General features: G+C 34.3%; 1 protein-coding gene across 1 annotated transcript; it reads left to right on the top strand.

Moving 5' to 3' along the window:
• The first annotated feature begins 2811 nt into the window (after positions 1-2811).
• LOC109008358 (cytochrome P450 81C13-like) lies at positions 2812-4815 on the top strand. The gene is made up of 2 exons (XM_018988427.2): positions 2812-3758; positions 4018-4815. The coding sequence occupies exons 1-2, from the start codon at positions 2862-2864 to the stop codon at positions 4636-4638; spliced, it is 1518 nt and encodes a 505-aa protein (XP_018843972.2). The 5' UTR covers positions 2812-2861; the 3' UTR covers positions 4639-4815.
• The last annotated feature ends 10104 nt before the right edge of the window (positions 4816-14919 follow it).

Genomic DNA, 14919 nt, shown 5'->3' with positions numbered 1-14919 from the left:
TAGTGAATCATTTTTGTTTAACATGCAATTTTTATTTTTCATCAAAGGTAGCATGATTACATCCTCTTTTTTCTTTATTACTAGAAGAATTATAATCATTATACAAAGCAATAAAATAAATTTAAAAAGCTCTGTTTATCACAGTTAACTGGCTGTGAATAATAGCAATAGCAAAATTAGAAGTAGGAAGAGACATGGAATAGGTTTCCAATTGCTTTTGATTGTGTTAATTTTATTCCTACTCTTATATATTCTCATGCTTCCGCCTTTATACCATTACTTTATTTATATACTTTACATTGTTTTACTATCGTTGTTGGTATCAAAGCCAACTCATTTTAGCTGCTGATAGTTGTGTTGGTTCCATATCTTCTATTTATTCATCGATCTTCTTTTCTCACTTATATCTTACTCTGTTGTGTCTGTCCTCTTGTTCCCATTGGCGCCACCCTTATCTTAAAGTGAATTCCTGTAACCGAATAGTAAGGCTTGAGAGAAAGAGGGCATGAGACGTAGAGGGTTGATTAGAGTATGTGTTAGAAACGCAATGACCGTGAGAAAGAAAACATGATAAGTATTAATCTTAGGATTTTAGTAAGATTTACGATAAATACAATGTAGTATGCCCCCTGATATTATTAATGAGGAAGACTATTCTATTAAAGAAAATGATTTTACTGATTTCAATAAACGGTGCATTCCAAAGATTAATGCTAATAAAGGTATTTACAAAACTAGTTGGATTTAATTTACTTTTGAAACTGAGTTTAATGTTAAGACTATTGAACATACTTAACCTATTTCTACAACTCATGAAAAATGTTGCATAAACAAAAAATCCATTCATGATTCTTTGGTTGAAAGATATAAATTCTTACATATAAATTCTGTTCCAGTGGTCATTAAGCCTTTTACACAAAAAGGAATCGATGCTTCTGTGCTGCTATGCTTAAGAGATAGTAGATTAAAAATTTTTGAAATTACTATACTTGGTATGATTATATCATCCTTGTTTAATGGTTCTGTATATTTTGATTGTTTTCTGGATCTAACCCTTGTGTTAGATGATCCTAATGTTTCTCAAAGCCTTAACTTTAAATATTTTAACATCTGGTTACGATATGGATGAAAGGAGCAATTCTCTTACTATTGTTTATCGTATTTATTATAGAGTATTAAAAACTAATCTTAATCCTAAAGCTATTTCGAAAACTTCTGGTGATAAAATTTTTTTAATCTAAAGTTCTACTCCTCATGCTAAGATCCAATTCCATAAGTGATTCGCTGGAAGGATATCACTCTTTCTAATGAATGGTTATTGAAACATGAATATCAACATGTTAAGTTTGTTTCTGATGAAATTAATTTTGATTATATTCAGCAATATGTTGACAGTGCCGTTAAAATAAGTTTTGATAATAAGGCTAATAAGCCTATGTTGTTCTATGAAATAACAAATTCTTTCGCTGTGTCTACTACCTCAGAAAATTTGGACCAAGATCTCAATAATTTTCTAGAAAGTAGTATTAAGTCTGATTTAAAACTAAAAGGAGTTGTTTGTAATGTCTCCCAAGTAACTATTGCTTATTAATTCGATGGTGGAAGTAATTATGGTTTAAGATGATGGCCTAACTTATTTTGAGGAAATTTTTGATTTAATTAAACGCAAATGGTATAAAGGACTTGTGCGAGATTTATACATTTAAGAGTTGTATATATCATTTCTCTTATTAAATAGGGTTTAGAAATGGGCTATAAACTACTTAAATAGACTTGTATATATCAATTTTCTTTTTAACAAAAATTACTTAAATACAAAATATTTTTTAATTTTAAATTTTCAACATTTTTATCTAATCATTATTCAAATAGAAAAATCAATACGATCGTTACAAATTATAAAAAATACAAAAATCCACATGACTTTTACAAACTTTAAAATAAAAATAATATTAAAAAATGATATTTAAATAATATTTAAATTTTATAATACTTTTATTGAATTTTTTTCTTCTTATATTAAAAAATTAAATAAAATACCTTATCCTAAATCATTTCAATAGTATTCCCTTGACTATATATACTCAGTTCCAACGATCACAATACTCTGTTTACACGAAACATAAAAAGTTTGGTGGAACAGAACCCGCACCCATGAATATTTTTGTACACTTTCCACGTCAATAACATAAAAAATTCTAGTATTAAAATCTTTTCAAGAAAATGTGTCTTTGCCAAACACGATTTGAGGCGTTAGAGTATTCTTATTGGATTAGTCAAATGTCTATTTATCTTTAAATTTAACAACTATCATCTATATTTACTTCACATTAAATTAGTTAAATTGTTTTTATCTAAATTATAAGTTATAGTAAATCTATTCTTCTTTTTAAATATGAAAAGAACTATAACAAGTTTAAAAATATTTTTTTAAATTATTATATTATAAATATAAAATTTTTATTTAAATGAGATTTTACTATCTATATACATATGAGATTTTTATATTATAGATTGTTAGATTATGAAAATAAAAATGAATATCATTTGTTGGAAGTTATTGAAGATTATAAAAATAAAATATAAATTAATTAAAAAATATAAATAATAAAAAATAATAATATTTTATTATTATAGAAAGTGTGATAACTAATCTGATATAAATTTTAAAATTTTGAATAATTAGTTAAAAATAAAAAATTTACATATTAATCAAAATTTAAAAAATAAAATGCTCAATACTAACGCTGTTAGATTGATTCTACTAGCAGAGAAAGCTTGCTCCCATACATACAAAAGGCTATAAAAAACCTCCACATTCGTTAGTTAATCTGGAAGCACAATATCATTCTTGCTTCGCCATGGAAAACCTTTACTGCTACGGTGCTTTCTTCCTCTCCATTATCTTCATCATCATCACCAGACTTGTATACAAGCATAGCCCAAATTCACCACCTGGTCCGTTTTCTTTGCCAATAATAGGCCATTTCCACCTCCTCAAACAACCTCTGTACCAAACTCTACGGACCCTATCGTTTCAGTACGGTCCTGTGTTGTCTCTTAAATTTGGTTCTCGGCCTGTCGTTGTCGTATCTTCTCCTTCCGCTGTCGAAGAATGTTTCACCAAGAACGACATTATATTTGCAAATCGTCCCCGCTCCATGGCCGGTGATATTTTGACGTACAACGTAACTGCTCCGGCCTGGGCTCCATACGGCCACTTGTGGCGGAACCTCCGACGCATCCTGAACACTGAGATCTTCTCTAAGAACAGCCTCCAAAAGTTTTCCATCATCCGAGAACAAGAGGTTTACTCCCTTGTTCGTTTAGTGTTCAAAATCTCAAATGGATCAGAACCCCAAAAAGTGGAATGTAAGTATTTGTTCTCTCTTCTGACTTTCAATGTAATTATGAGGATGCTCACTGGGGAGCCATGTATTGGAGAGGAGGCTGCAAGTACAGATCTAGGAAAGCAGCAGCTCAAAGACGTGAAGAGGATTCTTTTTGCATTTTTGGGAATGAATATATGTGATTACATCCCAATTTTGAGGTGGGTTGGTTACAAAGGGATGGAGAAGAACATGGTAAGATTGCGATGGAAGAGGGATAAATTCTTGTGCCACATGATAGAAGAGATTGAGCAAATAAAAAATAGTCCTTTGAATACTAAGAAGGGGACTTTGATAGAAACTCTGCTGTCTCTTCATGAATCAGAAAGTGAATTTAATTCAGATGATATCATCAAAAGCATCGTTTTGGTAAGTGATAGTATTAAATTTTCTGATTATTCTTGATTTATGTCATTTTTTAATATTATTACCACTTTTTGGCCTTCAATTTGCTTTTCAAATCACTATTTCAGAAAACACATGAATTTCCATCAGTTTTGTAGTAAAACAGGATGCATTATGTGTAAGCTAATAAAGTAAGTTTCAAATACTCGTTTGGTTCTATCTGAGCATTAAGTTTTATCAAAGCTAATTAATCCTTACGTTTGCAAAACATTTATTACTTCAGATGATGTTTGCCGCGGGAACAGATACAAATATAACAACGATGGAATGGGCAATGACACTTCTGCTAAATCATCCAGAGGTATTGCAGAAGGTTAAAGTGGAGATTGACAACCAAGTTGGACATGGGCGCTTGCTAAATGACTCTGATCTTGCCAATCTTCCTTATCTTCGTTGTGTCATTAACGAGACACTTAGACTCTATCCCCCAAATCCACTTTTATTACCTCATTTTTCTGTAGAAGATTGCACTGTTGGGGGTTATAAGATACCGCAAGGGACAATGCTATTAACCAATGCATGGGCTGTGCATAGGGATCCCAAGCTCTGGGAGGAGCCCGACAGCTTCAAGCCAGAGAGATTTGAAGGATTCAACGGGGAAAGAGACGCTTTCAAATTCTTCCCATTTGGGATTGGGAGGAGGGCATGCCCCGGTGCTGGCATGGGCCACCACCTAAATTCACTAGCCCTTGGTGCACTCATTCAGTGCTTTGACTGGGAAAGGCTTGACAAGGAGATGGTGGACATGACTCCTGCTTCAGGGTTTGTTTTGGCAAAGGCTAAGCCTTTGGAAGCTCTCTGTAGTCCCTGCAATTCCATGACAGAGATCCTCTCTCAGCTTTGATAACCTGATCTACGTGTAATATATTAAACTATCTTGCTTCGGACTGAAGTTCCTTTCTGTAAAATAAGCTCTCCCAAAAACGTTCGAGTGCAGAATGTGTTAAAATCTGCATTCTAATTTGGGTCTAGATCTTTTTGTTAAGGATATAATATGAATAAATAAATCTAAAGTTTAAGCCGATGGTAGATTAATTGAAATGCATATTCAATTATTTATATTATATATTGAACTCTTCCCCACGTACTGCAGCCTAAAACAATGTGCATAATCTCACAAAGATCTCTCCACACCTCTCAACCAGGGAGATAGTTCTCTTATTATTTAGTAATAGGAAGTTTAATGCATTCACAACTTATACTGGTTTATAAATTATCTAAGTACCCTATCTAGTAGCTCTGTAATCGGGGGTTGAACCCCTTTTAACCTTAAATCCACAAAATATAAAACTTTGATACCATAATCTTCCAAAAATCAAATACCTCAAAAAATACTTCAAAAGAAAATAAACTTGACACTACTACATATTCTCTAAAATCTCACCAATCCACTTATGACATCCGACACTTATCTCACTTCGTTCTTATACTGTCTCATGCCATCTATTCCAACTATCACAATCATTAGGACTGTAAATGAACCCGTCTGTTCGATAGCCCATTCGGTACTCGCTCGGTTAAACTCGAATCGGACTCGATTCGTGAAAAAAAGCTCGTTTGTGAAAGCAGATACCCGCTCGAATTATAAATGATACATACTCGACAAAACTCGACTCGACTCGGTTAAGGCTCGCTTGTTTATGCTCAAGTCGACTCGTTAGCTTGACTTGACTAAAACCCATTCATATATTGATAAATATATACATACACCTATACACACACACACACACACACACACACACATATATATATGTAATAACTAATAATATAAGCATACAACTTTTATAATTAAATATATAATATGTATTCTAATTATTTATGTCTATATAGTGAATATACTAATACTTCATAAGTATATTTTATAATTTGTATAATAATTAGTCGATAAAATTTAATAATTTCATATACTAATATGTGGGAACTATATATGAAATAGATATATACTATCATATTAAGTGTATGTATTAATAATATATGTGGACATATAATATATTGTTGTTTTGGATAAGTATTAACTAGTTAGATATTAATTATTTATAAATTTTTTAAAATTTTATAATTCAATAGAGGTTATACTTCTTAGTTGTATAAATTCAATATTAGATTTTTTATTTATTTAATTTATTAATTATTAAGTCTTATTCAAAAAAGAAAAAAATAAACAGTTCGAGCTCGAGCTCGAGCTCGGCTCAGCTTGACTCGAACTCGTTTGTGGGAAAACCTCGAGCTTGAGCTTGAGCTTGAGTTGAGAGTTTAGCTTATTGAGTTGAGCTCGAACAAAGAATAAAAAAAATCTCGAGCTCGAGTATTTTGAGTCGAGCTGAGCTCGGCAAGCCAAAGACCGGCTCGGCTTGGCTCGATTACAGCCCTAAGTTGATCATCAAGCTCATTTGTGATAAACAAGTGAGTCCACCGACTTAATAATGTGTAAACATGATCCACTTATAGGATGTAGCACATAATAGTTTAAAAAGCAATAGTAATATTTCACAAGCATTTCAATCCTATAATAATATGGACAAAAGACCTTCGGCACAAGCATAACTGAAAAAACATAAAAAATAGAAATATGGCGAGGTTGTGCATATTTAGTTAGGCAAGCAGAACATTAATTACTTTATCGCCAAAGTGGTTGCACTCAGAACAAAAGTCGCAATTTTACACCTGTGACAAGGTCAAAATAGAGGTTACATTATATACCCGTGGCAAGGCTAGAACGGAGACTGCTATTATAACTTGTGTCAGGGCTGGTATCCAAAATAGTATACTGAACATATAATATAGTATGATTAGATAAAGATTTTAGACTTCATATTCGCATTTTATGTAGTAGAGAAACCGAGTAAAAACATTTGCCCATGTCTATACCAGTCATGATAAAATGTATATTTTGATGTTGAATATAAGGAATGGTGCAGAAAATAATTGAGGTCGTTTCTATAATAAAATATGCAAGTTTTCATAAAATCAACCTCAAGTCGGTTTTTGACAAAGTCTAACATGATAGGAGCACCACTTCCTGGACTTTCTAACATCTCTCGATTGCCCCATAATAGTGCCAAGCGAATATCAAACGACATCTAAATGAGATTAACACGATCTATAAGTTAATGGAATTAAACTAACATTGCTAAAATAAGACAAACATACTAACTCCACAACAATAACTCTGTAGTTCTACTTCTCTCTCTTCATGTACCATCACTTAACCCAAAGGTGATAGTAGCTCTTGTACAATGGTTTTTGTTTTGAGTGCTATTTCAGTGAGTTCTAATTAAGCATAAACCTAAGACGTTTAAACGTCAAGATCCATTCAACCTCTCTGATCACCACAACTCAAAGCATCTTAATGGCAAACAACCCCAAAAGAATCCGTTTTAAATAGACTCCACCGTCGCCAATTATAGACACTTTAAAATTCACATACTCCACCATACTCATGTATCGTTAATTCAATTAGCACCAATCTTATTGCAACAACTAAAATTCCAAATAATCCAAATCCAACCATTTTAATGCCCAACATATGTTCAAACCAACTATCAATGAAATCTATCATAGATTCTAGGAATTACCTATTGTTTGATGGTGGCAACTTCATACCAAGGGGGTAGCGATGTTGGACAGTAACTCAATGAAGATGAGATCGAAGTGAAACCCGTTAGATAGAGAGATAAATAAAGAAGGGAATAGAGCGACATAGAGATAACGGGGTAAGATGAGGCTTACTGGCACAATGATTTGTTCACGGCAACGATGCAATGAGGCTACTATGTCACCTTTGTTGGTGGCACTTTAAGTTGAAACTGTAAGATGCAGTAGCCTACAAAAGCTTGTGGTGTGTTGGGGGTCACGGATGAGAGGATGTAGAGACGAGAGGGAGCAACAAAGAGAGGTAGAGGGAAGTGAGAGAGTGAGAACAATTGAGAGAAATAAAGAGAAAATAGACACAAATGGAGATTTACTAGTGATTGAGCACTACAATAGGTGGTAGAGGGTGCAATGGATGACGAGTTGGATTGGCATAAGTTATCAACAATATAGTAAACAATAAACCAATATTAGTGTGTAAACATGAGTCAATTACAGAATGTTGAAAAAAGTAGTCTAAAAACTAATAATGGTATTTCATAAGCATTTTATTAGAATAATAATATAGACAAAAAACTTAAGACACAAGCATAATAAAACAATATCAGAAGTAGAAACAGATTCCATGTTTACCCTCATGATAGGGTTGTACATCTTTGTGGTTAACCAAGCATAACGGAAACCACATTCTCTCCAAAGTGAATGCACCCAAAACAAAGGCCATGACAAGGTTGTGCATATCTAGGGTTAGCCAAGCAAAAGAGAAACCAAATTGTCTCCAAAGTGAGCGCACTTAGAATAAAACATATGTTTACCCCGTGGTAGGGTTTCACATATTTGCTATTAACCAAATAAAACAAAAACCACTTTATCTCCAAAGTGAGTGCACTCAGAATAAAGGCTACATTTTATACTCATGGCAAGATCAGGACAGAAGCCATAATTTTACACCTATAGTAAGGTCATAATTACAGAGGCCACATTATATACCCGTGTCAAGGCAAGAACAGAGACCACAAATATAACCCATGACAGGGCCCATAACTAAAGCAAAATAGAACTTATACCTCATGGTTTTCATATACAATGCAATAACATAACGACATACTTAATAGATAATATCATATAATAAGATAGAAATTTCACACTTCATATTCACATTTTACGTAGTAGATAAAAAAAATAAAAAACAAAATACTCATGTCTACACCAATTATGACAGGAGTATTTCATTTTCATGTTCATATACAAACGATAGTGCCAAAGTATTTCATTTTCATTTTAATATTACAAGGAATAGAGTATAGAAAATATTTGCCCTTGCCTTCATAACAAAAATATTCAAACTCAATACAAAATCAACCTTAGTCAATTTTTAACAAAATCTAGTATATGAGCACCACTTAGTTGACTTTTGCAATACACTATATAAGTTTTGAACCTCAGCATTAGCAGTATCACAACCTAATTAGAAAAATATCACTAAAGCATTAAAAACTCATACATAAAAGAAACCAACCTAATACAATTCCAAAACCAAAACCATAGCTCAATAAGAGCCAAAATCCACTGATTTAACCAACTACAATCAATCACGATGTTGTAAACATCCACCCTAATTTTTTTTTATTACCAAAGACATGAACGCCCAAAGTAAATAACCCCTTAAAACTTATTCTTCCACTTTGTCCAAATGTTCTCAACACAGACTCCCACTCAAACAAAATCAATCTCTAGGTTGTCAATTTACACTTGCTCAAACACTACCATTAACCCAACAATAGCACAATAAACTCCACAAAAATCTCAAACCTTCTATTTTTTCAGCAACTAAGATTAGCCATTTAGAGAACATGAACATGGGTAATGAGAGTATCTTATTGGCACAACAGTTGATGATGGAGCTAGGTGGTGGTGGTAGGTGCAATAGGCGATACAAGCAAGCAACTTGCTCGCATGAGGCTAGGGCTGGCAATATATAACATGACTGTGAGCCCGATGCGAGCACGACACTAAGTAAGTGGGTTTGAGTTTGATATGAATGTGTTTGGATTAAAATGATTGACTCGATAAGATACAATTAATGAACGGCTCAATCGCGAGTTAACCCACGAAACATGCAATCAACCCATATAAAATGGTTAAATCTATCTTCAAGTTTTATAAATGTTTAGTCTTATATGTCTTTTTTCATTATGGGGAATATGTAATAATAGTTTTAGTATTTGACTACTTAATATCTTAAACTTAAAATTTTTTTGTTAATATATATATATATTTTTTTTCTAAAAATCTTAATTTTCTTTTATATTATTGGTTTTGATATTGATAATAAAATATTTTATTATAATCTGGTTGAGATTGTAAATGATTTAGATAGTTATCAATGATTTATTAAATTTTGTTGAAACGGATTAATGTTAGGTTTGGATAGTGAGTTGAGTTGAGATGAAAGTTAAAAGTTGAACAAAATATTGTTCAAATATTATTATTATTTTGAGATTTGAAAAAGTTAAATTGCTTATTGTATTTTATGTGAGAATTTGTGAAAATTGTAATGATGAGATGAGATGTGTTGAGAATGTTTCTCAATCCAAACCTAACCTAAATTAAAGAAACTAATTAAATGAATCATGTTCAAGTTAACCCAATAAAAGTTTATTACTAAGAGGATTAAATGAGTTGTGTCAAGTCACCCGTTAATTATATGGGTTGTGTTAGGGTTTTAAGGTCAGATCCGTTTGATTAAACAGGTCGTGTTTGGGTTGACCTTTATGGGTTAATACCTATGACTTGATATTACATGAATACGACCCATGAACACGAATTGTCACCCCGACTCTACTAGTCAGTACTACTACCCTATAACCAAGAAAAATAGACTGAGAGAGAGGGAGTGAGAGAGAGTAACAAAATAGAGAGGAGGGGGGGGTTAGAGAGAGAGGGAGTGTCATATCCCAGATTTAAATGGTTGTTGAGGTTTATTCAATGATTTTGGGATGACATTACTAGGCCAATATTTTTAGAAGCCCATTTAAGGTTTATTATTTTGAATAGGCCATGGTCCTAAAATTTATTATGATAGATTATCTAATTTTATCGGGCTTAATAATTATATTTAAAATCCTTTTAATATTTATGGAGCAAGTGGGATGGATTCGGCTCATTTTGGAACTTTAGATCGGCTCATTAAAGTTTTTGAGTGACTGGGCCCATAAAATTATGGGTAAGCTCTATAATATAGTTTAACCATTAAATGGATAAAGCTAGACCTCCAATGAGGACCCAATAGAAAATCCTAGGATCGATGGGTCAAACTCATAGACCTATAGACCAACCCAAGGCCAAAGAGTCAAAGACCTAGGAAAGGACCCATAAATCAGTTGCAAAGATTACTAGCCTAATCGGTCTCAAATAACCATCAGACCATGTATATATAAGCCCCCCACACATCATGTATCACCTTTAACCTTGAGCTAGGGTTTCTGCATGCACTATCCTCCCCAAAAACAACTCCACCACCAGCCGCCGGTAACAACTCCCAAGCATAAAGAATGTTCGATCCCTGGCGAATTGGAATGCACGTGACAAGTAGGGTAGATGAGTGGTGATGATCGTGGTCTTACATGGTTGTAAGTGTCTGCTGGCCTTATTTTACTATTTTAGTTAATGGTGGTTAATTCCTATTGGTTGTAGTTCTTATCCTCTCTATGTGAATTTCCAGTTATGCCTAGTTTGTTAGGATATCTAGTATAAAGAGAATGCGTATGTTGTAAGGGGGGTATAGAAAATTTAATCAATTTTCTACTTTCTTCATTGCATGAATAAAAATAATTCCATCAAGTTCAAAATCAATATTCTCCAAAAATAAATTCTTAAGACATAGAAAGCATTAAGAACATCATATATGAATATCAAGACCATTGGATCATGTTTTCATGGCAAACGTTTACAACTCCACCAAAACAAATTATTTTGACACTTCCAATTTTCAACTTTCCAAAATCATGCAAAACTTTTTATAAAATTATTAGCATGCAATAAATCCAAACCTTACTTGCATACTAACATGTTAACACTTCACCATAGTAAGATCTACCCAAGATTTAGGGCAGGTTTGGGGCCAAAACCAAAACACAAAATTCTCATCTCATCTCATCACATCATTACACATTTTTCAAATCCCCATACAAAATATAATAAACAATTCAACTTTTTCAAATCCCAATACACATTTTTCAAATCCCAAAACAATAATAATATTAAAACTTAATATTTTAAACTTCAAAACAAAACACAAAATTCTCATCTCACCCCCCAAACCTACCCATCAAAACCCTAAATTCTACACAAACATCTAGACTAGCACCCAGTGTGAGCTTTGCACATTCAAACTAGACTTTCACCAATCAAAATTTCATGAAACGTTTTCATGAGATTCTACAAAGGGATAGAAAATGCATGAAGGAAGTTTCATGAGATTCGACTTTCAAAGGGCTGGAAAATGCAATGCAAGAACTACCAAGAAAATTGTCTGATGCTCTCACCCGAGTTCTCTTCAAATAAGTGAATGCAAAATAATCAAAGGGTGAAGAAAATGCATTGGGCATGATTTATAGGACTAGAGGGCTGAATGAGGTGGTTGACTGACCTCTTGATTGTGGTTTTACAACCAAAACAATCGGCAAAACGATGGGCTACTCAGCCTATGTTATTGGGCGGCTACTGCCGAGAAGGGTGGGGGTGGTGTTAGGTGGCTTTTTGGCCTCCCACCCAAACATTATTTGGGCTTACATGTCAGTAATAGGGCTGTCTTGGGTGGTGGGGGAAGCTTGCTCAAGAAGATTTGCATTGGAGGTGGTTTTTGATGGGCCAAAATGGGCTTAACCGAAAGGGCCTAACCAAATGGACCTCAACTTAAGGTATATTTGGGGTTTGGTTTAGGGTTCTAGTTGGATCAAGTCTAAATTCAATTTTTCTTGATCTAATGAAATTGTCAAGGTATAAAAGAGTCAATGAAGGTTAATAGCATGTATTTGAGTGATTAATGGCATGTCAAAGTAATTTAATCAAGTGATTAATAACTTAAATTCAGGGTCTAAAAGGTTTTGATCCTTGACGAATTGGTATGCACGAGGCAAGAAAGGTAGATGGGAAGCTGTGTCGTTGATTAAAGGATGCTTGAGATTGGATCTAGCTTAAAAGTAATGAGGGTTCCTGGCTGGGTTCATTATGCTTGACCCATGACGGGGACAGACGGAGGTGCTATGTCTAGTTATCATGAACATCCATCTAGCAAGCATCAAGTTGTAGCACCGTAGCACACTACTAGCTCCATCATTTAGGCACCTTATGGTGCTGTCGTACACATCAAATATATAGATCTAGTTACCCTAAACGAACTCAGACCACCATTGAGAAAGCTAGCAACCTATCCCACGAAAAAAGCTCGCATCCCCTGTTTTATGATACTAGAAACAAAGCATGACCTTTTCCCCCACCATGAGTCGTAGGCGTACCAACAAGCCACTACCACCCTCCTTTCATGTTCCTACATAATTGCACCATCACTCAGTCATACTCAGCTGTAAGCCACCCGACATCCAACACAAAAGTCTGCAAGCCTCAATTGTAAGGTGTATAGGAGGAGAGGGCCGAGTAAGACTGAAGTAGTGTTTGAGGACTGAAGGAATCATGTTTGAGGAAGGGAAGTTAGTGTTACAAGTGAAGGAAGAACGGCGCACTTGGCTTTAATGAAATGGTGTGCAATGAGGAATAATAGAACTGGAGTGGGAACGTTGCATTTTATTCCATAAGTGAAGCAAATTGTTTTGGCTTAGGAGGGAAGAAAGGCAATGGAGGCTTAACGATGTCGTTTATTTCTCTTTTATATAGATTTGTGTAAAAACCGAAGTGAAACTTGATGGTTTTCTGTTCAGTTGCTTAGATAAATTCTTGGAAGTGTATGGAGGTTTAAGGTTCCTTGAAAACCCTATTTCAAGAATCAATAAAGTGGGTTCTTGGTTTCTTTCTCTGTTTTAATGATCACTTTCTTGTTTCAATTCTTTTCTTGTTTTGGGTTTGCGTTGGTATCTTGTGTGATACCTTAGAATCGGTATTAGAGAGGCCAATCCTCTAATGGCAGAAGGTATAAGAGGAGCTCTGAAGTCGTAGTTGGATGGGTTGGAGAAGCAACAACAAGCTGTTCAAAGACAGTTGGATGACCATCATCATGCAATTCACAATATTGTAGAGAGATTAGAACAACTTTCTGATATGCTCAAGTCTTTGGGTGAAAGTAGACAAGTTGTACTTCATGTTGATGTTATTCATGGTAGTGGTAGTGGGGTTCCAAAAGAAAGATTAGTTTTGCCTCGTGGGTTAAGGCTTGATTTTCATCACTTTGATAGAAATGATCCTGCGGGTTGGGTTTTTAAAGCAACCCAATTTTTTGACTTTAAAAAAACTCCCTTGAATTAAAGGGCTTTTAATTTCAGCGTATTATATGGAAGGTGAGTCCTTGGTTTGGTACCAAGATGCCTTAGATGGTGGAGTATTTAATGTGTGAGATACATTCATCAAGGCTTTGCAAGTTAGATTTGGCCCCATAGCCTATGATGACCCTATGGAGGCCTTGACACGCTCAAACAAATCACTTCTGTGACCAACTATAAGGCTTAATTCGAGACTTTGTCTAACAAGCTTAAGGGCTTGTCAGAAAGGAATAAATTGAGTTGTTTCTTGAATAGTTTGAAGGATGAGATTTGGTTGCCAATCCGAATGCTCAATCGCACTAATCTCAATGCTGCCTTTGGATTAGTAGAAATCCAAGAGGAGTATGTAATGGTCACCAGGAAGTCAGTGAGGAGTATGAGAAGTAGTTTTGATAGAATGCATTTCAATGCACCATCTGAGATGTATAAGTCTCAGAAGACAATAGGGCCAATTAAGAAGGTTATTTCTATACAGACGGATGAGAAAAGGAGGAAAAGGATGTGCTACCATTGTCATGAAAAGTTGAATCCAGCACACGTATGTAAAAAACCTAAGGTGTATGTGTTACATGGGGAAGAAACTTTGTCTAAAGATTATGTAGTGCAAGAAGGCAGTGAGGATTAGATTGTAGTGGGTGAGAAGGTGAACAATGAAGATGAAGGTATGAAAATTTCCATTCATGCACTGTCGGGATGCATTAACAAAAATTCTATGAAGTTGTTGGGTAGAATTGGTGAGTCTTCAGTATAGATTTTAGTGCACCTTGGAAGTACTCATAACTTCCTAGATCCACTAGTAATTCAGGCAACTAAGTTTAGAGTTGAAAAAGAGGCCAGCTTGCAAGTTAAAGTTGCCAATGGTGACACTATCTTGAGTCAAGAAAAGTGTGAAAAGACTCTTAAGGTCCAAGGATCTAAATTTAGAATCCCTTTTCATGTGTTAAGATTGGGGAGATGTGATGTGGTGTTGGGAGTTCAATGGTTGAGTACACTGGACCCATTAATTGATATTTTTCAACTATGGCTATGAGTTTCAAGGT

The sequence above is a fragment of the Juglans regia genome, chromosome 6 (genome assembly GCF_001411555.2).
Source record: "Juglans regia cultivar Chandler chromosome 6, Walnut 2.0, whole genome shotgun sequence".
NCBI lineage: Eukaryota > Viridiplantae > Streptophyta > Magnoliopsida > Fagales > Juglandaceae > Juglans > Juglans regia.
Note: the sequence above shows the minus strand (reverse complement) of the source record. Positions and strands in the feature narration are given on the sequence as shown.